We start from the raw sequence: 23,817 nt of genomic DNA on the forward strand, positions 1-23,817 counted from the left end.
GATATCCAGAAAAAAACAAAACAAATCTAGAGACTGACTTTCATCCAGGTGGGAAGTTATAATTCCATGCACTGTATGTGTGAAGCTTTCTTTCTTTGTAAAGTGCAGGCAGCTCAGAAGGTGATTTAAAAATCCTACAATTTATGAGACTTTTGAATCCAAGTGTGGATTACTGTTACCTGTCAAAATTTCCGTATGTTCTACTATAAACGGTTGCGCAAATGCTTGAAAAAAAAAATTAAAAAAATAGAATCAATTCATTAGTACCACCATGTAAGCCTCTGGGAGCCAGGGCTAAATATTTGCCTTTAAATTGAAATACTTATGTAATGACAATTTCTTCTTGGCTTTCCACATAGCAAAATAAACAGGGGCCAAATGAATCTGGGAATGTGTTTCATGTTATACCTACGAGAACATGAATGAACAACAGAACCAATTAGCAGCTTTATGGAGTGTTTATTAAAAGTGTAATTTTCGGTGCCGGTTTATAAATATTGAATTTGCGCTTTAGACTGGGAAACCAGGAGATGGATGTGTAGTCAGCGATAGGCAGAAGCGTGGTTGCAGCTTTTCTGTAGTGTCATCAGCAGAGGATAAGCTGCATATCAGGGCTCTAATTAAACATGGGAGCAATCAATAAACATGGGCCGTTAAAGGACGCTATTAGTCTAGCGAAGGCATTAGATATGTATACATCTTCCGAGAACAGAAAACCCTACACATTCATTGACTAACGACTGGAATACACGAACAAGTAATCACAGTCCTGGACATTACCACGACTCCAATCAAGACATTTCCTATTAACTGTACGGTAGATTTTGCATGAGGCGGCCAACCGATGTTTTGTTTGTATCGATCTTGAGTTGTATAAGGTCACATAAAACATTTAAAACGGTGTATGTTTTCGTATGGAACCAATTAAGCCCTGAATGAATCGCGAGCTGATGTTTGCCATGAGTACACATTCAGGATAATCTATGACCCATCACGGAAATTGTCTTCATCTCGTTGAGAGTATAAAGAGCTTTCACAGAAAGCATACAAAAAATAAAAAAAAGAAAATTAAGGCTTAGGTAAAGTATATGTACAAGCATTGGTTATTATATTCGGAAAGATGAATTATACTGCATGTTGAAACAGTACAATAGAAAGATTTATTGTGTACATAAAAATAATGGCGTCCCGGGAAAATACAGCCATCTTTCCCATACCACTTTTTTTTTTTCTTAAATTTAAATAATAACTTTGTGGTTTGCATCGGCATAATAACCCATTTGCAACATTTTTCTGAGTGCCAAACAGTTATGTTGTCCTCGAACCCCTTTTTCAATGATGTTAACCCAGGTGCACTAGGAGTCTGTAATAGGAAATTAAGCTTTCCAAGGAAAAGATTTCAGTTGGCAATTAGGGGACACAAGGGAACCCCACACTAATGCCCAAAATCTGTCTAGCTTCACTATTAGCAAGTCCCCAGTGGACAATGCATCATTTCCTATTTACTGGGAGATTTCATTTGCTACACATACCATTGGTGTGACTGCAAGAAAACACTTATTGGGTCTACAACGCGCTCACAGCACTTATCTTCTATGTGCAAAAATCTACTCGTTACTTATACAATGCTTCATCCTACACTGGAGATAAACTGAACTGCTCACCAGTAGGTTTGCAGCTCGGCAATCATACAAGTGGCTCTAGATTTGGTTTGCTACCCTAGCTTTCTACCCAAACAGTCTCAGGCCTCATTCACACGTCTGTGAAAAAATGGTGCCGCGTGATCAGTGTTTTGTATCAGTGTGTGTCTGTTTTTACCATTAGCGCTTTTCACAGAGGTTCTCCTATACTTTGCAATGTTACATACTGATTGTCTATGGTATATACACTGATGCCATCCGAGTGCTTTACAGGTTTGTTCATGGACCAATAGACTAGTATTGGCCCTTTTCATGTGAAATAAACAGACATGTGAGTTTTGCACAGACACACGGTATGTAAAAAAAACATGGACATGTGAACAGGACCATGGATTATAGGTTCACATTGCGTTCAGTGTCTCCGTTTAACGGACTACGTTACACCGCGGCATAACGCGGTGTAACATAGTCCGTTAACGGTGCCATTGAATGCAATGTCGGACGCATCACTAGCGCACGCCCACAATGGGTGTGCGCTAGTGATGTTTCCGACATTGAGTGACGGACCCGAGACGCGGGCTGCAGCGTTTCCGAGTCCATCACCGCTAGCGCAGATGGAGCTAGCAGATGCTCCATCTGCGCTAGCGCTGTGCAAAGTCGGCACTTGTGTCAGCGCAGTCCGTTTAACGTATGCGTTGAACAGACTGCACTAACGCAATGTGAACCGCCTGTTTTATTCATGAGAAGTATGGATACAGCCCATATGTGCAACGCGCACATCTGAATTAAGTTTAGATCGGCAGATCTTTGCCCGTAACGAGCGCCAATCGATATAACAAGATGATTGTCGCTGATTTAAGACCTTTTTACACAAATTCTACAGGACTAAACGATGAATGGTAAGATTGCCAAGTTCCCATATGGTATATACATATTGTCAACCCATCTATCTATTTATCTATCTACCTATATATATGGACAAGTGTTCCCAACAATTATTTTTCTGCCAAACATCCTTATTTCTCATTTGTTGGCTGTCAGTGATAGGTTTACAGGTGCCAATGACCATCCGAAACGCTCTTGGCTTGTGTGAAGTCACCGCGACCACAGTAAAGTGACTTGTTGGCACCCTCCTGTCAAGCATCAGTCAGCCACTCCAAGCTACACCCCTCCACTAAGTAATGTGTCTCATTAACACAATGTAATAAGAGGTCACTTCCTAAAATCCTGAAGAGCTCACAGTAGGGTTTGGTTCTAACATTTGAATCATTTTTCATTTACGACTTTTTCTAAACTGTGAATTACATAAATGAATAAATAAATCTCTGCAGATTTACGCCCAATTCTGAAGTCTCAGAAAGTCTAATATTGCACAGGGGTATTAGCAACAAAAAATCATATAAATCCCCATAAAATTCTTTTATTTCAAAAATATTATTAAAAAGGCCACCAACCTGTGGTCTACCCAAAATATCACAAAAAACACACACCGTGAAAAAACTGGTTGGGAAAACTATTAACCCTACGATAGAAACTATACTGGTACCTGCCTACCTGCGGGGGTTGGCGCCCTAGGGGAAACGTTATGGCGCCCCCACTCCACGGTGGCTGGCCCTGGGGTCCCTATTGAGCCCTAGAAGGTCCCAGGTCCCACTACCCAATCGTTGATCTAAAGGGACCCCTCGCAACTATACATAGACATACCTATACACTAAGGGTTAACTCGACCCCAAACCGTGTCATAAAAACAATAAGGAACATGTAAGAGAGGAGGTACATAGAAATGAAAACAGCCTAGGAGCACTTGATTTCCACTCCACTAAACAGATGATATTTATATCAATAGACTGCACACATGCTCCTCCTTAGTATACATAGATATGCTGGTGAGTATATCTCCACATAGGGACATTATTGTTAGTGTACTCATCCAGTCACCGCATGTCGTCCTCCTCTCCCCATCTATCTATTTATCTATCTACCTATATATATGGACAAGTGTTCATAACAATTATTTTTCTGCCAAACATCCTTATTTCTCATTTGTTGGCTGCCAGTGATAGGTTTACAGGTGCCAATGACCATCCGAAACGCTCTTGGCTTGTGTGAAGTCACCGCGACCACAGTAAAGTGACTTGTTGGCACCCTCCTGTCAAGCATCAGTCAGCCACTCCAAGCTACACCCCTCCACTAAGTAATGTGTCTCATTAACACAATGTATTAAGAGGTCACTTCCTAAAATCCTGAAGAGCTCACAGTAGGGTTTGGTTCTAACATTTGAATCATTTTTCATTTACGACTTTTTCTAAACTGTGAATTACATAAATGAATAAATAAATCTCTGCAGATTTACGCCCAATTCTGAAGTCTGTTTATTGTGTCTTACTTTTGGATAAGAGATGTGCCAAATACAGATGCGTGCTTAAGGTGTTACTTAACGGGAACAAGCAGATCTTTACACAAAATACATTTTTAGGGAACATTTTGTGTTTAAAAAAGAAAAAATCTTTCCAAACCAATGAAATGCAGCATTTAAAGAGTTTACTTAGTTTAAAATGCTTTCACACTTCGTATTAAGGCACGTCGAAAGCAAAAAAGAAAGCACGGGGGGTCTTAAAGTGGTTTACTGAGAAATATGAACATATATAAATGGACAAGGAGCATTCTTAAACTTTTGGATACAATCCACCCAAGACCTTAGAGGGCCTTTATAAAATTAGAGTAAAGGGCTACTTTTTTTCTACCCAAAAGAGCTGTAATACCAGACATAAGAAGAAAAGGTACAATGTCTAATAAGAAAAAGTCCCCTTTAGCTTTAAGTTTTATGCAATTTTTTGAGGGACTGAAATTTATTACATCATGTCGTTTTTCACACATGTACTTTCATGAAAAAGACATATGAACTAGTTGTTTAAATTGAAGTCTATGCACGGAGTTAATCTGCATCTGTATAGTCTGTATAGCTAAGCACATACATCTATATGCATCCCAAAATCTAGACACTACTTCAATATAGATGCAATGCTACAACAGAAGGGAAATAGAAATTTAAAGAGGACCTGTCACTTGCTTAAAAAAATAAGTTAAATACTTTATAAAAATCTGTGAGTTCTCCTGATTCTGTTGGTTTTTTCCATTTTACTCCGCATCGTTCCATTAAAGAGATTCCCATATGTTGGTTTTGGGGTGCAGCATGTGAAATCTCTGCTGGCAGACCAACTAGGCGTTTCTTCAGTCTGCTCAGGGATGTGTGCGTTTATCTCTCCCTTAGAGAGTTGTCAATCACAGTTCAGCAGTTGACCTAGCATAGTAGAAGTCTCAGATGCTGCTGAACTGTGAATGGCAGCATCTGGAAGGGAAGGGTGACAGCAAACACCCCCAGCAAAGCCTCTGAAGAAACACCCAGTTGAATTGCAAGCACAGATTTCACATAGTGTGCTCCAAAACCAACAAATGTGATTTCTCTGCTATGGAGCAACGCAGAACAAAAAGGCAAAAAAACTGCAAAATCAGGGGAACTCAGGGATATTTACAATGTACGTAACCCTATTTTTTTAAGTAGGTTACAGGTCCTCTGTAAGTGGATTCCAGGATTAGAAAAAATACCTATGGTATTTTCTTCCAGAAAAAGCTCTAAACAAGTCCACTGTTTGTGTGTTATTGCAGCTCAGCGCTATTCATTTCTGTGAATCTGAGCAATAGTTCTAGACACAAGATATGGATGAACGTACACATTAGAAAGAAAAAAAAAAAAAAACATTCATGCTTTTCGTTTATGGACAATCCTCAAACAGCTCCTTTAAGAAAGAAAACACTTGTCACAGAGCATTATATCTAGTCAGACTATTTCCCATCCCCCTAGATGCTGAACTGCTAAATTTCACATGACAGCTCTCTCCATGACAGTGTAATTAACCCAAGGATCTCATGGGTGCAAGGGACTTCATTGTGAAAATGAGAAATGTTGTCCATTTGGATATTATTACTGAGCAGAGGGAGATCTTAAGAAAATGACATTTACATACTAAAAGAACCAGAATCTGTTATGTAACTTACTAAAAAAAAAAGTAGATTATTGGTAAATTAGGGAAAAACTTTATGCAAAAACAAGAAGATCACTATATGAATGCCATGACACAATGAAGCAATGCATATGGTCTAGGAAAATACACAACACACGTCTTGTCTCTCAGACTGAAGCAAGAAGTTTTAGTTAATTAATTACATTGCTTCCAAGCGAAACGTTCATTCACCCACGGGCCACAAACAAGGCTATGCTGCACAATATCACCACAAAGGTTTATGCTCCATGGATATCTGTACGGAGCCCATATTTTAGGGCTTCAAATGGAAGGCCCTAAAGAGCCCAAAACATGAGGCCCAGACATAGTGTGCACCTTGCCTTAGGCTTTTTGACCAATGGTTAGAAGAGCTGCACATGTGCTAACTTGTAAAAAAAAAAGTCCACCCTCAATCAGTCACCAGGTTTAACTTCACCAACCTGAGAACATCGTAAAATAAGGGCAGGGCCGCGCTTAGTAACCCGATGTTTACCCTGGTTACCATCCTAACAGTAAAAAAAACAAACACTACATACTTACCTACAGCCGTCTGTCCTCCAGCGCTGTGCTCTGCACTCCTCATGTACTGTCTGTGTGAGCACAGCGGCCGGAAAGCAGAGCGGTGACGTCACCGCTCTGCTTTCTGGCTGACCGACGCTCACAGCCAGTACAGGAGGAGTGCAGAGCACAGCGCTGGAGGACAGACGGCTGTAGGTAAGTATGTAGCGTTTGTTTTTTTTTACTTTTAGGATGGTAACCAGGGTAAACATCGGGTTACTAAGCGCGGCCCTGCGCTTAGTTACCCGATGTTTACCCTGGTTACCAGTGAAGACATCGCTGAATCGGTGTCACACACGCCGATCCAGCGATGTCTCCAGGGAGTCCAGCGACGAAATAAAGTTCTGGACTTTCTTCCCCGACCAGCGACATCACAGCAGGGGCCTGATCGCTGCTGCCTGTCACACTGGACGATATCGCTAGCGAGGACGCTGCAACGTCACGGATCGCTAGCGATATCGTCTAGTGTGACGGTACCTTTAGTGTAGTTTTGATAAAATCACAAATATTAATTAGCCCTCTAAATAGGAGCTGATCTGGGATTCTCGCTACTCAATGAATGGAGCTGTGTGATACAGCGCTGGCCAATGTTTCCACCAAAGCTGATGACAGCTGATCTGTGGGTGTGCCGGCTGTCCGACGTCCACTCATCTGATACTGATGAACTATCTGAAGGACAGACCATCCACACTAGATACCCAGACACCCGTGTCAGGGCTCCGTCCTGTTATAATCACGCCCAGCATGCAATACTTACAAGTTATACAGCATGTCCGCCATATTGCTTCGGTAGTACAAGGCATTCCTATAAGCTTTTTCGGCTTCAGAAATCTTGCTTTGGCTCTTCAGAACATTTCCAAGGTTACCCCATGCTGCCAGATAGGAAAACAAAAACAAGGGTAAAATTTGCTGGTTGTTTCCCTTTAAGAGACACATCATAAATCTTCAGGAGGATTTTACCTGAACACAGCAAACCAAAAGGAACTGATGTCATTTTTTCAGACGGTATCATGATAATGACTTTTCTGGTAGGAAATATATTATTTTCTGCTTGACACCGGCATACAAAGTACGTCCATTCATTTCTGACAATGTCACACTCATTACTAGCTGCTGCAAACAGTCAATGCTGGGAGCTTGGATTCTACGATGGGTTCTGTATCAGCTCTCCTGCTGTCAAGCAATAATGCTATGCTACAAAGATCAACTAATAATGACAAATGTTCCAGCACAAGTAATTACTTTAGCGCAGGAAGTGTCTGCTGAATCATGAAGAGCTTCTGCAGGAATCAGATGGGGAAAAACTCAGCAGAAAGAATAGCTGTCCTTACCGGGACGGTGCAGCCGAGGGCACGGCTCCGGCACTCATCACAACTAGAAATCTTACAACCAATATTGGAAAAAGGCAGAATTAAATGACAAGTTGGTTTTTAATTAAAGCTTCACCCAAAACCAAGCTGCTGGACTTTACACATCTAACAAGGTTAGGTATTGTTTTTTGCAGCATTTTTTACTCTGGCGCATAAAGCAGTGTTTTACAGTACCGGCATAATCAATGCGATTTATGAATACTCATGTACAAAATGTTAAAGTATGTCAAGCCCTACTGCATTTTTTTTGCCAAGAAGCAGCATATTAATTCTTTCAAGTTTTCTGCAGCATTTTTCACTCACACAAGAGAATTGGTAAAAAAAACTCAAGTAAAAACGCTGCAAAAACAATTATAAAAAAAGCAGCAAAATCAAGCATTGTAGGCGCAAGGCTTTTTTTTTTTAATAAGTTTTTTTTGTGTTTTTCCCCATTAATTTGAATGGGTGAAGAATGCTGTAAAATGCTGAATGAATGGACAAGCTGAAGATTTGAAAAACAAAAATCTGCAAGGAAAAAAATAAGCAGCATGTGCATGAGGATTCAAATATCACTCACTTTGCATTTCTGCCATGGAAAACCTCAGCATTCTACAGTACCAGCAATGGGCTGACAAGCCCTTATTTTACTCAAAAGTAGACTCTAAGCAGTATGTTGTAAATTTATAGGAGTCATTTACAACTTTGCATAAATCAATGGCACAAATGAAGATAAGAAACTAATCTTTAGCTTACCACACTTACAGAGTGAAAACATGTGTGAGAGGGTGAAGGCCACAAGAGAATGAAAGGGCACGAGAGTGAAAACGTGAGCATCAACGTGCGCAAGATAAAGCGCAAGGGAGTGAATGAGCAAGTGAGCGTGAAAGCATGCAAGAGAAAGTGCAAGAGAGTGTGAAAGAGCGTGAGAAGGAAAGCACATGGGAAAGGGAGTGTGTGAGTGCAAGAGAGTGAATGCGCAAGTGAGCGTGAAAGCATGCAAGAGAAAGTGCAAGAGAGTGTGAAAGAGCATGAGAAGGAAAGCACATGGGAAAGGGAGTGTGTGAGTGCAAGAGAGAAGGCGCAAGTGAGCGTGAAAGCATGCAAGAGAAAGTACAAGAGTGTGAAAGAGCGTGAGAAGGAAAGCACATGGGAAAGGGAGTGTGTGAGTGCAAGAGAGTGAATGCGCAAGTGAGCGTCAAAGCATGCAAGAGAAAGTGCAAGAGTGTGAAAGAGCGTGAGAAGGAAAGCACATGGGAAAGGGAGTGTGTGAGAGTGGAAGAGTGAATGCGCAAGTGAGCGTGAAAGCATGCAAGAGAAAGTGCAAGAGAGTGAAGTAATAAGGCAGTGTGAAGAGTGTGAGCAGGAAAGCATAGGAGAAAGTTAGTGCGTGAGAGTGCAAGAGACTGAATGCACAACTAAGTGTGAAAGCATGCAAGAGAAAGTCCAAGACAGTGAATTCATAAGGGAGTGTTAAAGAGTGTGCCCGGGAAAGCACATGAGAAAGTGAGTGAATGAGAGTGCAAGACCGTGAATGCACACGAGAGTGTGAAAGCATGTAGGAAAATGAGTGCAAGAGAGTTAATGCACAAGTGAGCATATTGCACGCAAGAAAGTGATATTTTGTGAGAGTGTGGAGGAGAAAGTGAAAGTGTGTGAAGGCGAAAGGGTGAGAGAAAATGAAAGTGTATGAGAAAGTGAAAGCGTGTGTGCGTGACCCCTTACAGGGAAGTGAAAGTGTACAAGCAAGTGACAGGGTACAATAAAGTGAAAGCGTGGGAGAAAGAGAAACCATACAAGAAAGTGAAACCGTACGCAAAGGTGAAAGCATGTGAGAAAGTGGAAGAGTGTGTGAAAGTGGAAGCGCAAGAGGAAGTAAAAGTGTGCAAGAAAGGGGAAGTGTGCGCGAAAGTGAAAACGCAAGAGAAAGTGACACATGATGGCTTATTCCGAAAAATCACTTGAAATAACAGGTGTTTTCAATTAAAACATGCTACAACGTTTCCAAACTGAGCAGGTTTCTTTATCAGGCAGGACATCCAATTACACAGAGACACTTAAATATTCAAATTAATGTTACAAATTAGACAAGCCATGTTTCATCATGTGTGTTGATCACTTGTGACGTATCCTCACTAATATGAATATTTAAACTGGGTCTGTGTTTGACATGCCTGATGAGGAAACCGGATTGGATTGGAAATGCATAGCATGATTTTATCTAATAAAAAATATATATTTTTGCAGCCCTCATTACTGCTACTGTCAGCGCTCCTCCTATTCTCTATTTCTTTGTTTTCCTGCACTTTGCAGCAATTTGACCCTTGGTTGGTTCTACAGGTGGAGCAGCAGCTATCCAGATTTGATTATCCAGCATCACATTGCGTCTGACCTTTGCACAACTGAGATAGGGTGAGCACAGACTTTACACATCTCCGCCATCTTGCCCTTTGGCTTTACACTACGGTGCCCTCCCTTTCATATTTTTTTTCACAGGTATGCTTAAAAAAATAAATAAATAAAAAATAGACTTCCAACAATTTCTGTAATGTAAAATAAGAAAATCTGAGAGTACTCTGCCTCCTTATAAACAGTGCCAGGTTGCTGCCTAGTCTCAGTATTTTAGCTGCAGTAGCAACATCACATTACGAGTAGTGATGAGCGAATAGACTCGTTACTCGAGATTTCTCGAGCATGCTTGGGGGTCCTCTGAGTGTTTGTAAGTGCTCAGAGATTTAGTTTTCTTCGCCTCAGCTGAATGATTTACATCTGTTAGCCAGCTTGATTACATGTGGGGATTCCCTAGCAACCAGGCAACCCCCACATGTACATATGCTGGCTAACAAATATAAATCATTCAGCTGCAGTGAGGAAAACTAAATCTCCGAGCACTAAAAAATACTCGGAGGACACCTGAGCGTGCTCGAGAAATCTCCAGTAACGAGTATATTCGCTCATCACTAATCACGAGCTCACATCTCCGCTGCTGACAATTACTGAGCTCAGTGGCTTGAAATGCAATGGTGAAGTGAGCAGCCGCTGAAGCCATAATACTGAGATAGGAGCACCCACAGAAATCAGGCACCAGAATGCAGATTTTTTTTTATATTGCAAGGAAGGTTTGTCAACCAATTTTCTTAACTTCTTAAAATGATATCAATATAACATGTCAGATAGGTGACTTTCCATTTCCCAGACCTCCATTTTTGAATCAAAGCATCCAGTTTCTGCTGCATGTACAGAGAAAACAAAAAGATTGCCTCTCCAATGTAATCTGTGGAGCGGCCTATTCTTGTGATCGGCAGTTCGACCAGCAGTAGGCCCTCCGTGAACCCCTTTCACTTATATCTTAACTTGCACTTGAAACTTGCACATGAATATCTCCATTGTGACTCCCCATTTGCTAAATATTGGAAAATCCCGGCCTAAGCCTCTTCATATGGAGGCCAAGGTTAAAAATGGACAAAGAGACAAATAAATTAGTGTTGAACTTTTTAAGAAACATTGTCAGAAGGCTCCAAATTTGGTGGAACTGGAACAGAAACCAACGATTCCTATCAAGACACTAATGAAAAAGGTCTATCATCACATGACCAGTAACTGAAAAAAGAGTTAAACTTTAACATTCGTTTTTACAGGATCTGTACTGAAATAACTAACACAATTACATAAAGGAAATGCAAATTGGATTGGGGCATAGCTGGCGTGCACAAGCTGAATGGAAAGTTATGTTTCTCATTAGCAACGCATTTCAGGCACTGAAGTATTAGCAACACTTTGCTCATTCGCTCTTGTATTTAACAGTGTATCATCTAGAAAGCTATCTGTGTGGGTGGTGACACAACCTGCCTTAAGGCAAACATTGTTTCAAGGAGTCTTTCAGACCAGAGATATCTGATTAATTCAATTGTCGTACACAGTCTTTTGGCCCTCTTAGTGGAAAATGGAAAAAGGAAACAATGCTAAAATATTGAAAATCTTCAGAAATTTAAAAATAGACTTATTTAGCCATAAAGTGCACAAACTTCCATCTGGACTTCATTAATGTGAGGCATGGAGAAGGTTGACAGTGCCCTAAACAATAGACTGAAAATGAGGAACAAAATAAAGCAGATAAACTAAACCATGGGTTCACCCAGAGTGTACTAATATATCAGGGATGTGCAAACACAATCTTATCACAAATGCGTCCTTTACAACCAAGCTATCCAATAATACAGCAGGTGGTGCTACTCTGCTACCGGACTGACCAGCTACCACAACGTTAGCAGAACACTGCCAAACTTCCTGATAAATCTGTATGTTGGATAATTACCGTATTTTGCGGGACAAGATCTCATTGCCAAGATCTCAATCTGAGCATACGCCGTCACCGGCAGCCATTTTCCAGTAGGCCACTGCATTGCAGCAATGGAAGTTTGGGGCTCCAGGCCTTCACAAAATGTCAGCGGAACCCCCGAACCAGCTTGGGAAGGGATTTCATGCACGTCACCGCATTGCAGGAATGGATGTGCGGGGGCTCCTGGTTTCACAATATGTCGGCAGAGCCCCCGCACCACTGAGCACCACTGAACTTGCTGCACCAGCCTCTGATGGGAGTAAGATCATAGCCAGACCACCAAACACATAGTGTGACCCCGCTCCACCAGCGCTTCCGATCCCCCCGGTGAATTCAGACTGTAAGACAGACCCCCATTTGACACATTAATTTTTATTCCCTATTTTCCTTCTGAAAATTTGGGTTGCATCTTATGGCCCAGACAGTAACACAAATACTCGAGGAACCTTTTGTGTTGTATACATTTTTGGATAGATTTGATCAAAAAGGCCACACAAACATTCATTAAAAAGGTTTCCGGTTTCATTAAACCCCTGTTATCTCGCTGCAGTATGTCACAAAAAAAGAAAAACAATTGGGCTTTACTCACCATTGACAGGTTCAGACCTAAGTCTCCAACACTGACATCACGTCGGAAGCACTGCAGCCAATAACTAAGCTCTGCGGCTCTGCTAGAGTTGACAGCATAGGCCGCTTGGATCCATTAGGCTCAGTGTTTGGCTTCCACGTTGTTAACAGGACTAGTGATCAGTGATCACCCATTTGCCCAACAGCTATTTTTCCTAACCACCCCATGAACACTCGCCCAAATGCTCCTGTGTTCCCTAGGAGAGAAACACTGATAAACTCCTCTAGTGGTGGCCTATTTCTGCACCAAATAAAAGGATGGGCCATTTTAACTCCACAAGCCGGATCCTTCTTTTCCATACAGATTAGACTATTGGACAACTCCACCGATATCATCTGACTTTATTCTAAAGTGCATGGGAATGTAAATGTCATACTGGTAGAATTAGGGTATGTTCCTACAGTCAGGATTGCATCAGGATTTGACGAAGGTTAAATCTGTACCTGAGGTCACTGGCAGGTCACCTGCATTATTGATGCATTTTTACATGCGTTTTTGAGGCGTTTTGTTTTCATGCAGATTTGTGTGTTTTTGTAAGCTAAAAAAAAGATATACAAAAAAAAATTGTGATTTCATAGATAAAAGATAGATGATAGATAGATATGGGATAGATAGATAATAGATAGATCTGTCGTATCTATCTATCGTATCTATCTATAAATATATCTATCGATAGCTAGATAGATATATCGATAAATAGATAATAGATAGATAATACCAAGCCCGATGTTTAGTAATAAATATAATAAAATGGTACATAAAGAGTTAGGCCGGGATCACACATGAGAGAAACTCAGACGAGTCTCACATCTTAATATCTGGCACTGCCGACGGCATTCGGTAGCGGAGCGTGCTGTTGCATGTATTTCTGTGCAGCCGCAAGCTCCGCTCCTGACTGCAGGCGGCAGTGCCGGGTATTAAGATGCGAAACTCGTCCGAGTTTCCCGCATGTGTGATCCCGGCCTTAAATCCAATATCTGTTTAATATAGAAAAAAAATTGAAAAAAAAGGTGTGGGCTCCTGTGCAATTTTTTGCACCAGAGAGGGAAAGCCAGCGACTGGGGGACCGATGTTTGTAGCCTGGGAAGGGGTTAATACCTATGGATCTTCCCAGGCTATGAATATCAGTCCGCAGCTGTATATTTAGCCTTTACTGGCTATTAAAATAGAGGAACCCCCCCAAAAAAAATGACGTGGGGTCCCCCTATAATTTAAAGCCAGAAAGGCTACGCAGACAGCTGCGGGCTGATATTCATAGCCTAGGAAGGAACCATGGATATTGCTCCCCCCGGCTACAAATACCAGTCCGCAGCTGCCCCAAAAATGGCACATCTGTAAGATGCACCAATTCCGGCACTTAGCCTCTCTCTTCCCACTCCCCTGTAGCAGTGGGATATGGTGTAATAAGGGGTTAATATCACCTTTGTAAGGTGACATTAAGCCGGCTTAGTTATGGAGAGGCGTCAATAAGATATCTACATTACTAATCCTATAGATGTTAAAGGGTTAATAAAACACACACACATGCAGAATAAAGTATTTTAATGAAATAAAACACCATATAGTTTTGACAATATTTTTATTGAACTGGTAATACAAGCGAAGCCCTCGTCTCCATTAAACTCCAACGTAGTCCTTAATAACGAGTGTCCCATGACGAGCCCAGCTCTGCTGCATCTGGATGCCTGACATCCAGACATAGCAGAGCTTGTAGATGATCTCTGGAGATAACTCTCGAGCGATCACCTACACTGCAGTGTTCTCACAATCAGCTGACCGTGAGAACCAGACTAGTGACCGAAGATAACCCCCGGTCACGTGCACGGCAGTTCCCGCGGTAAGATAAGTTATCGTGAGAACTGCAGTGGACGCGAACTTCCAGCAGTGGGACAGGTAAGCCTGCATGTAAATTAGGAGACACGGATAGTAAGCTGCGCTTACGCACTTACTACGCATGTGACTAATCATTAGATGCGGATCTAAATCTATAGAGATTTGGTGCAGATTTTACCTGCGTCAAATCCTGAGCAAATCCTGATGCAATCCTGACCGTGGAAACATACCCTATGGGCAATTTACGGTGCGGCGATGGAGGAGACATGCTGTGTTCTAAAAAGACGCGCCACATGTCCGTTTACATGGGTCTGCCGCCTGCGTGTTTTAACGTATAGTGGAGATGGGATTTCAGGAAATCCCCTTCACTATGCTGTAACATCTGGACGCTGCGTGTTTGATGCTGTGGCTCTACGCAGCGTCAAACACGCAGCGTTTCCTGACCGTGGAAACACACCCTTAGGGTTTGTCACAACTGTATGCTGGCTATCAGATAGGACATCCCAAATCTGGTGGCAGATCCTCTTTAGACAAAAGTGTCATACTTATTACATGGATATTAACTGTCCTAGATTACGATACTCGCGAATATCCAAACTGCTTATGGAAGCGAAAGAAGCAAAAGAACTGTCCTTTGGAAGCTTCAAAAACGAAGCAGCCACACAACAGCCTTGATAAACACCATAGACCATAAGGTGTTAAGTATAATACCGTTGGACATACACTATAATGTTTGGGTTGGGTCTTAGAAATCGGATTTCTCCCCCAGAAAACACTTAGGATGAATAAGTAATGCCTTCTGCAGGTCGGATGAAGGATGACGTTCCGCGAGCACTTACAGATGCGGTGTCTGGCTGCACAGTGTGTGTATACGGCTACACTCTATATATCTATGTGTATGTATGTACAGTACTGTGAATGTATACATAGGCACAATCTTTATTTTCCCTGTACAATGTTGCCTTCCACCCGCTCGGCCATTATTCATGATCATTTTTACAGCTGATTAAACAGGGTTTGTTTAACTGTTTAATTAATGCGCTCTGGTTCCTATTTTAGAAGGCTCGTATTAATCTTCCCATTCCGGGTACAGCTGAACAGTATTAAGCAATTGGAGGCAATTTATTTTATTGTAAGTGCAACAAAAATCCTGTCCAACATAGTCATAAGTGATTAGCGCTCGCCTCAGACATACAGGTGGTCACACAGCATTGAGACGGAAGGGGAAGTCACCATTAGGTTCAATAGAGCGTTCTTTGTGCAACGTAACATCTTGAAGAAACTCTTGTAAATACTATAGTCACACATTAAAAAACACTTGACATGATAAAAAATAGGCGGTAAGGCACATAATGCCATATCCACAGATCTGAATGTCTCAAAAAACTCTGGCTGAGTGACAAATATTGCAACATGTATCGAATGTCCTGCCAAGGACACAGGAAAACATTGCAACAACAGGGAATGTGCACATTAATATATTAAAGCAGATTTTTCTGCTGCAAAAATCAAGAGTGTTGGAAAGAAAAAACGTGCATTTTTATATTTTTTAGGTGCGTTTTTACTTTTTTTTCGCTCCATTCATTTGAATTGGTGAAAAACTCTGCAAAAAAAAGCAAAAGAATTGACATCCGTCTGGCAGTGTAGATGTACAGGCTGAAATTCATCACTTCATCAAAAAAATATTTTAAATAATTTTCTTTTTGTCTTGTGGAATTTGCTAACAAATTTTGTGCCAGACGCATCAAAATGAAACATTCTGCATGAATTTTGGAAAAAGTTTTTCTTTTTTTCTTTAAAAAAGGTACGTCTTTATGGTATATGCACACGATGCAGATTTGCCTGCAGAATATTCTGCACAGAATCTGCACCTCTTGGCAGATAACGCAGGTAAAAATCCACACGTTTTTCATGCGGATTTGTATGCGTTTTTGTAACCTAAATAAAGATCTATATAAAAAAAAAAGAATTGTGATGTCATTTCTTTGTCCAACCTCTTATTTTACATAATCCATGGAAGAATAGTGTTTACACACAGAAAGATAGATAATAGACAGAAAAAATGGTATATAAATAGCTAAAGAGACACACACACAAAATCTGCACGCAATATCTTTAATTTAAAAAAAAAAAAAAATGGCAGGGGCTCCCGCGCAATTATCAGCGCCAGAGAGGGAAAGCCGACGGCCGGGGCCAATGTTTCTAGCCTGGGAAGGGGTTAATACACATGGAAAATGTGACGTGGGGTCCAGCTATAATTTATAGCCAAAAAGGCGGGCTGATATTCATAGCCTAGAAATGTTTCATGGCTATTACCCCCCCCCCCAATTCTAGCACTTAGCCTCTCTCTAACAACTGCCCTATAGTGGTGGCAAATGGGGTAATAAGGGGTTAATGTCACCGTTGATTGTCAGGAGACATTAAGCCTGGTTAATAATGAAGAGGTGTCAATAAGACCCCTATCCACTACAACCGTGAGAAAATTCTCACTATGTAGTGCCACAAGTGACAGGCGAACTCAGGTGACCTGTCGGCGGCAGAGTGATACAGTGCAGAGGAGTATCTCTGTCATTGTATCACCGGTGCCCCTGGAGAGCGATCGCATCTGCTGATGTGACAACTCTCCACGGGAGATTGTTGTGGGACTATCGTTATTAATTGGATTACATCGGACACAGAGTATAATGGTTGTTTGTTTTTTTACTTTATTTGCAGATGATCGATGCAGATCCGCAAAAAGAATTGACATGCTGCGGAAAAAAAACGCTGCACTTCTCCACAGCATGTACACACAAAAAATCTCCATTTCCCATAGATTAACATTGGCTGGGCACGACACTGCGGATATGATGCAAATCCGTGTGGCCAAAAACACTGCGGATCTGCATCTAAATCTGCAACTTTTGCACATAGCCTTAACCTGTTTTGCAACTTTTTAATTTAGAAAGTGTCAAAAAAAAGCTTCAGGAGTCCATAAAATCACTCCAGGAGGAAACTGGGGTACATTTAAGCCAAATTCTGCAATGTTTTGAAAAATTACAATTGATTAAATCAAAGCAAAACTCCAAACTCTGCTCACATTGGAGAACTAAAAAAAGAAGCAAAGAAACACAAAGATGTGAGTTTAAAATGGGCACAAATTGAAAGATTAATATGGCACAAAACAAAAAATAAGGTGCAAAATACTAAAAACTCAAAGAAATAACCACAAATGTAATACTGAATCGATTTTTACTGAATGTACAGAAATATTCTACTGGGACATTGAGGGAGATTTATTAAGACTGTACATCCAAAGACATAATGATAGGGAATTTAGATTGTGAGCCCCAACGGGGACAGTGATGATAATGTGTGCAACCTGTAAAGCGCTGCGGAATATGTTAGCGCTATATAAAAATAAAGATTATTATTATAGCACCAGAGATAAAAAGCACTCTGACCTAAGTAATGTTTTCATCAGTAGGGCTCTGTCCGCTGCACTGATCAGCAGAACGGGGATTTTTTCCCCCAATACAAAGTGGAGCAGCAGGTCGAATGGACAGTCACTGCTCCAATCATTCTCCATGGGACTGTCGAAAAAAGAGGAGTGCAACACTTAGCAGACCCACAGGTAATGAATGGAGCTGTGGTTATGCTCTGTAGCTCCCTTCTCCATTTTTGAGTACTGGACAACCCCTCCAATACAAAAAGAAGCATAAAGATCTGTCAGTTTGGTACAAGTAATGTAGATTGGAATTGCCAGAACACATCGTGTGCTATAACATGACATTCTTTTCTTTCTCAGATTACCCATGAACGTATAATAATAAAAAAGGATTAGTAAAGACTCCTAGATTTACATGGGTGTCACATAACAGAGCTTGATAACACACCCGAGTACAGGCGTGCTTAGATGGCGTGTTCTAGGAACTACTGGCAATTATGTACATAAAAGCTTTTTTATTTTCCAGGAAGATTTAGAAAGAACGTGTATTATCCTGGTATATCACTTTAAATCGTTATATGACTAAATGCCTTATTTTTATCCAGATCTTAAATTGTTGCCAGTAAAAACAATAGAACGCAAATTTTCACTGATTGATTTTCCAGCTTTGCATATAACAAAACAGATTTCCAAATTAGGATTGCTGGGTTATTCTAAGGTCTCTGTTTGCCATAAAGCAGTAGGGGTCATGTATAAATATGGATGTTTGGATGGCGTGTAGCTTTTTATACTGATGAACCTAAATCTGCAACATGTTATTGATCAAGTTATTCAATTAGTCATAGCTGAAAAGAAGTATGTAGGACAGCTAAGTCTACAGTTATAGCTCTCTCTAGAGGGAAATGCATTCTAGATCATTAGAGAAGCACTCCCCATCAAAGTTCTTATACTATTAAAATATTGCAATCATCATATTATATGGCACTGTTAACTTACAACTGCTCATTTTGCCTTTCTACCCAGTTAATTATTCTCTTTTCTTTGCTCTATGTAGAAACAGGAAGTCTTTATTTATCTGCCTGAGTCATTCCCCGCTTCAACTCCAGACCCAGCTGTTCCCTCCTCCTCCCTGCCAGGGACTTTGGCAGTAATTGTTGCAGGGAAAATAGATCTCCTTTTTCTACATAGGGTTTAGAAAGATTCACCTAGCCTATTTTTAATAACATGATGTCATAGACCTATTGGAAAAAGAGAAAAATTATCTGAGTAGAAAGGCAAAAGTAGCAATTGCAAGTACACAGTGCCATATATGATGATTGCAATATCTTAAGAGGATAAAAATTGGAGTGCATCTTTAAAGCCAATGCAGCTTGTTTAAATCATTCATAATTGTGTAGTACTTATTTTAAGCTTTGATCCCTTCACCCCGAAGCCCATTTTCACCTTCCTGACAGGATGTAAGTGGCTCAGCGTAGAAAGCAGGATAATGTGCGCATAGCTTTATTGCAATCTCTGGGAGACAAAATGAACAAATCAACAGCAGGTGAAGAATTGGTTTTATTTATTTTTTACGCTGCTCCTTGTGCGATATAAAAGTGATTCTTCTGGTCAGTGCGATTACAGCAATACCAGATTTATATCTTTTTTTGGCTGCTATCACACACTAAAAGACACTTTCTTGCAAAACAAAATGTTTGCAGAGCCATATTTTGAGAGCTGTAACTTTTCTAGATTTCTGCTGACAGTCATGTGAGGGGTTGTTTTTTGCGGGATGAGTTGACGTTTTTATTGGTACCATTTTTGGTCAAAGCGTTTTTTGGACGCTTTCTATTCCGATTTTTGGGAGGCAGAATGCACAAAATCCATGAATTCTGGAATTGATTTTTGTTTTGTTTTTTTGCCATTCGCCATGTCTTAAAAGTGATAAGGTTGGTTTATTCTTTGGGTCAGTACGATTCAATACCACATTTGTATCTTTTTTTAATGTTTTGGTGCTGTTACACAATGAAAACGAATTCATAGAAAAAAAAAATTGCTTTTGAATCACTATATTCGGAAAACTCTTTTTTTTTTTTTTTGCGTTGATGGAGCTGTATGGCAGTTTATTATTCTATATACAGACAGGGTGGAGGGCACCATCCATATAAGAATCATATAGAAGATAAGGGGGGGAGGGGTTCAACCCAAACTTGACAAAAAAGTGCAATAAACAAGAAAGGAGAAACAGCGTCAAGCTATGTAATGGGAACCACCACTAATATAATAAAGGTATATAATTTTATTTGTCAACCAAAAAGACACACAAAAACTAACAATAAAAACATTTAAAACCTCAACTCGAATGAGTCCATGGTACCAACAAAGGAACCACTACCCCTGGACATGGTAAATAGAGTAACTTATACAAATAAAGAATCCACTATACAAAAATGCAATCAAATAGCATATGTGGTAATGGATACAGCTAGTGTACAGAAATGTAAATCTCAAACATTTCTAAAAGGCATGGCACAGCTCGCTTATAACAAAGATGTACATATAAGGAAGATGCAGATCTATAAGTACAGAATATAATATGTTACAGACAAAATAGTATCACATATATGCTGGAACTAGTGCTAGGGAAGTCTTTGGCATATATCCTAACCATAAGCGCATAGTAGGTAGATTGAAGCTTAATAGATAAATCAAAAAATAAACCAAGTAACAAAATACCAAAAGAACCCCCCCGGCATATTTACCAAATACTGCTAGGTCTATAGCCTGAATACATGCACCCAGAGATCAAAGAGCTGCGTCAAGTGAGAAATATATAATCATGCTGTGAGACCATAACCATAACCACCTAATGCCAGAGGTCCAGGGGGCAGGAGGAGTTTATTATTGTGGGACAAGATGATGTTTTCAGCTATAGCATTTTTATTTACATTCAACTTTATAATCGCGTTTTATTCCACTTTTTTCAGCTGTATGATGAAAACCATAGTTTTTTGCCACGTTTGTTTTGTTTTTTTACGGTGTTCACATAAACTTAGCTAGTGGAACAGTTTTATATGAGGTCGTTTTGGACACGGCAATACAAAATATGTGTACTTTATTTCCAGAAATAAATGTAATTATTGGATTCATATTTTTTTTTACTTTTTCGGTTTATTTTGTGATTTTTTTCTTACATTTTTACAATTTCTTAAAGCTTTCTTTTTTTTTTTTTTAACCGGCATTTTTACTTTGTCCCGGGACGGGACATCAACTTTTCCTGCCCTGATCTAAAACTCTGCAATGCTTTGCACTGCAGGGCATTAGATCGGTGACTCTTTCACAGGGAGGAGGCTGTCAGCTCCTGCCCTTCGTGACCCTGTGGCTATCTTTCTGCCGGGGTCACCATGGAGACCATTGGCACAATGCAATCACAATCATGTTATGCCGCGGGGAGCAGAGAGGGAGCTCTGCGATGCCCCATGATGTTGCGGTCACAATTGACAAGGGCACCAGATCTAGCACTGATCGTGAGCGTAGCTAAAGGGTGTTCGTTTTCATGTAAAGCAGACAACAGCATTTGATCATGGCAGCGTGAGGCCGTGTGATCATCACAAAGTCTATGTAAGGCGGATTGTGGGAATGCAGCGCAGTATTTCGCAGCATGTCAAGAAGGGGTTAGGGAAAAGTATAAGGCTATGTGCACACGATGCGGATTTGCTGCGGATCTACAGCGGATTTTACCGCGCAGAAAAGCTGCAGATCCGCATTGTGATGTACAGTATAATGTTATTCTATGGCAAAAAAAAAAAAGCTGTGCAGATGGTGCGGAAAAATGTGCATGTCACTACTTTTGTGCGGATCTGCAGCGTTTCTGCACCCCTCCATGTTAAAATTCCGCAGTGGCCAAAAACCGCTGAAAATCCGCATAAAATCTGCATCAATTCCGCATAAAAACTGCACAAAATCCGCATAAAAACCACGGCAAATCCACGGCTGCGGATTCTGCCAGGAGATGTGGATTTTGTGCAGAAAATTCTGCACCTCTTTTTCTACGTATGCACATACCCTAAAGGAAAACTCCATTTACGGTACTTTTTTTTTACAAAAAGTCAACTGCACAAGAGGAGTTTTCTATACAGACCACTGGCAAGCAAATCTCCAGATTCCTAGACTACATTGTGGCTCTACTTTTAATACATAAGAACATACATAAATGGATCTAGTCATATATGCAATTTGTGGCATGATTGACACATGAAATCCATTGAACATGTGAACAAGGCCTAAGGCCCAATTCAGAAGTCGGTGATTTTTTCATATTTCCGATTTTCATCAGTATTTGGTCAGTGCGTCAGAATTGAACATCAGTGTTTTTTTTCAGTGACTTGCAAAACTTCTGTCCTTTGCAGTGTTAATCATGGACAGAACTCTAATGGCATTGAGTCCCATCATTGATTTTTCACAGACCCACAAACTTGTATGGATGATTTTGATCCATAACTACAGTTGTGCCAAATGTTTTTAAATTGATACAAACTTCAGTTTTCACAAAGTTTGCTGCTTAAAGGGGTTGTTTACTACTAGGGACAACCCCTTCTTAATCTAAATGTTTGGCTGTCCTTCTTACGAATTGAACATGAACAACTGCGGCCCGAATTTCCTCTTCATGTTCAATTTCTAAGAAGGTGGGGACCGTATCGCCAGGGCTGATTGGGCATCAGGCTCATGTGTCATAACAACTGCACAAGAGCCCTGGGGCCGCAAGTGCCGACACCGCAGGAACGGCGCCCGCACGGGAGGTAAGGGTAAGCTTCCTTTACTTTATCGGGGCCAAACATTTAGATCAAGAAAGGGTTTTCATTTTGAATCCATAAATCGATAGTACTCGTGAAAATAATCAACTTTGTAAAATATATTTCATGGAAATTTTCTTCTTGCTCCTCCAGGACTGATCTTTGTCTCATAATTCATAGGTCAAATACGTATTCATAGAAGTTAGATGTTCAAACTACTGAGATAGCAAATAAGAGTTGGTGCTTTTAAAATGCAATGGATAGGCAACGTGAAAGAGGAACTAGATGCAAACACAGAGATTCTGCTGAAATGACAAATACAGCTCTGCATAGAACTCTATGGCAAAGTCTGCATTCACTGAGGGAAGATTTTATTTTTGAATTGAGACTCTTGAGAATGAATTATCAATCCAAGAGGAGAAAGAATCAGATGTATCTACCATGTTTCCCAGAAAATAAACCCTGAAAATAAGACCTAACCCATCATTAGGAGCAACAAATATTAAAAAAAGACAGTCATATTTCCAAAAACAAGGTGTTAACCTATAGTGCAAAGTTTATTGTTCTTGTTTGTCCATCAACGCCAAGAGGAGCGACCACATATTTTTAATTGGATTGAGATTTGTACTGTTTCTTGGTCATGGACCCAAAATTTCAATGTTTTGCTCAATGAGCCACTTAGTTGTGCCATGGTGCACTCAATCATATTAGAAAAAGTATTGCTCATCACCAGTTGCCTATGGATTGATGGGAAAAGTTGCTTTTTTAATGCAGGACTCATGGTAGATATCATCTTTTCTTCCCTGAACAATCATTTTACCAGATTTCCCAAACAGTCATAAGGGTGCTTTCAACAAAGAAAATAACATTACTCCATTCCTCTGCAGTCCAATCCATGTACTTGCTGCAAAGTTATTTTTTTCTGATGAAGCCTCCTTCAGAGGGTTTGGGACATCCAGGAAAATGATTGTCCAAACAAACGGTGAGCACTAAAAATAGGGTCACCTGAATGCATCACCTTAAAAGAACAAACACATTTTTCTCAGCACTTGGAATCTTTACTTCAGTCTTGGTCAGCTTTGCCAAAGCAAGAGGAGCAGGGGTGGACAGGGAGTGGTGAAGCCTGACAAAGTCACAAATATACTCCAGTCCATGACTTCAGTAACTTTTCTGGCAGAGATGCTAGGAAGATGGAAGATGTCCTTAATTCATT

The 23,817-nt window shown here is 40.5% G+C and overlaps 1 protein-coding gene across 2 annotated transcripts in view; it reads right to left on the reverse strand.

The window, feature by feature from the left end:
* TMTC2 (transmembrane O-mannosyltransferase targeting cadherins 2) overlaps window positions 1-23,817 on the reverse strand; it is a 459,093-nt gene that overhangs the window by 199,819 nt on the left and 235,457 nt on the right. For both annotated transcript variants that reach the window (XM_069764402.1, XM_069764403.1), the window contains exon 4: window positions 7,017-7,131. In XM_069764402.1, the coding sequence (XP_069620503.1) occupies window positions 7,017-7,131 (115 nt within the window). The remainder of the gene's footprint in view (window positions 1-7,016; window positions 7,132-23,817) is intronic.

This window comes from Ranitomeya imitator, chromosome 4 (assembly GCF_032444005.1).
Source record: "Ranitomeya imitator isolate aRanImi1 chromosome 4, aRanImi1.pri, whole genome shotgun sequence".
Lineage (NCBI taxonomy): Eukaryota > Metazoa > Chordata > Amphibia > Anura > Dendrobatidae > Ranitomeya > Ranitomeya imitator.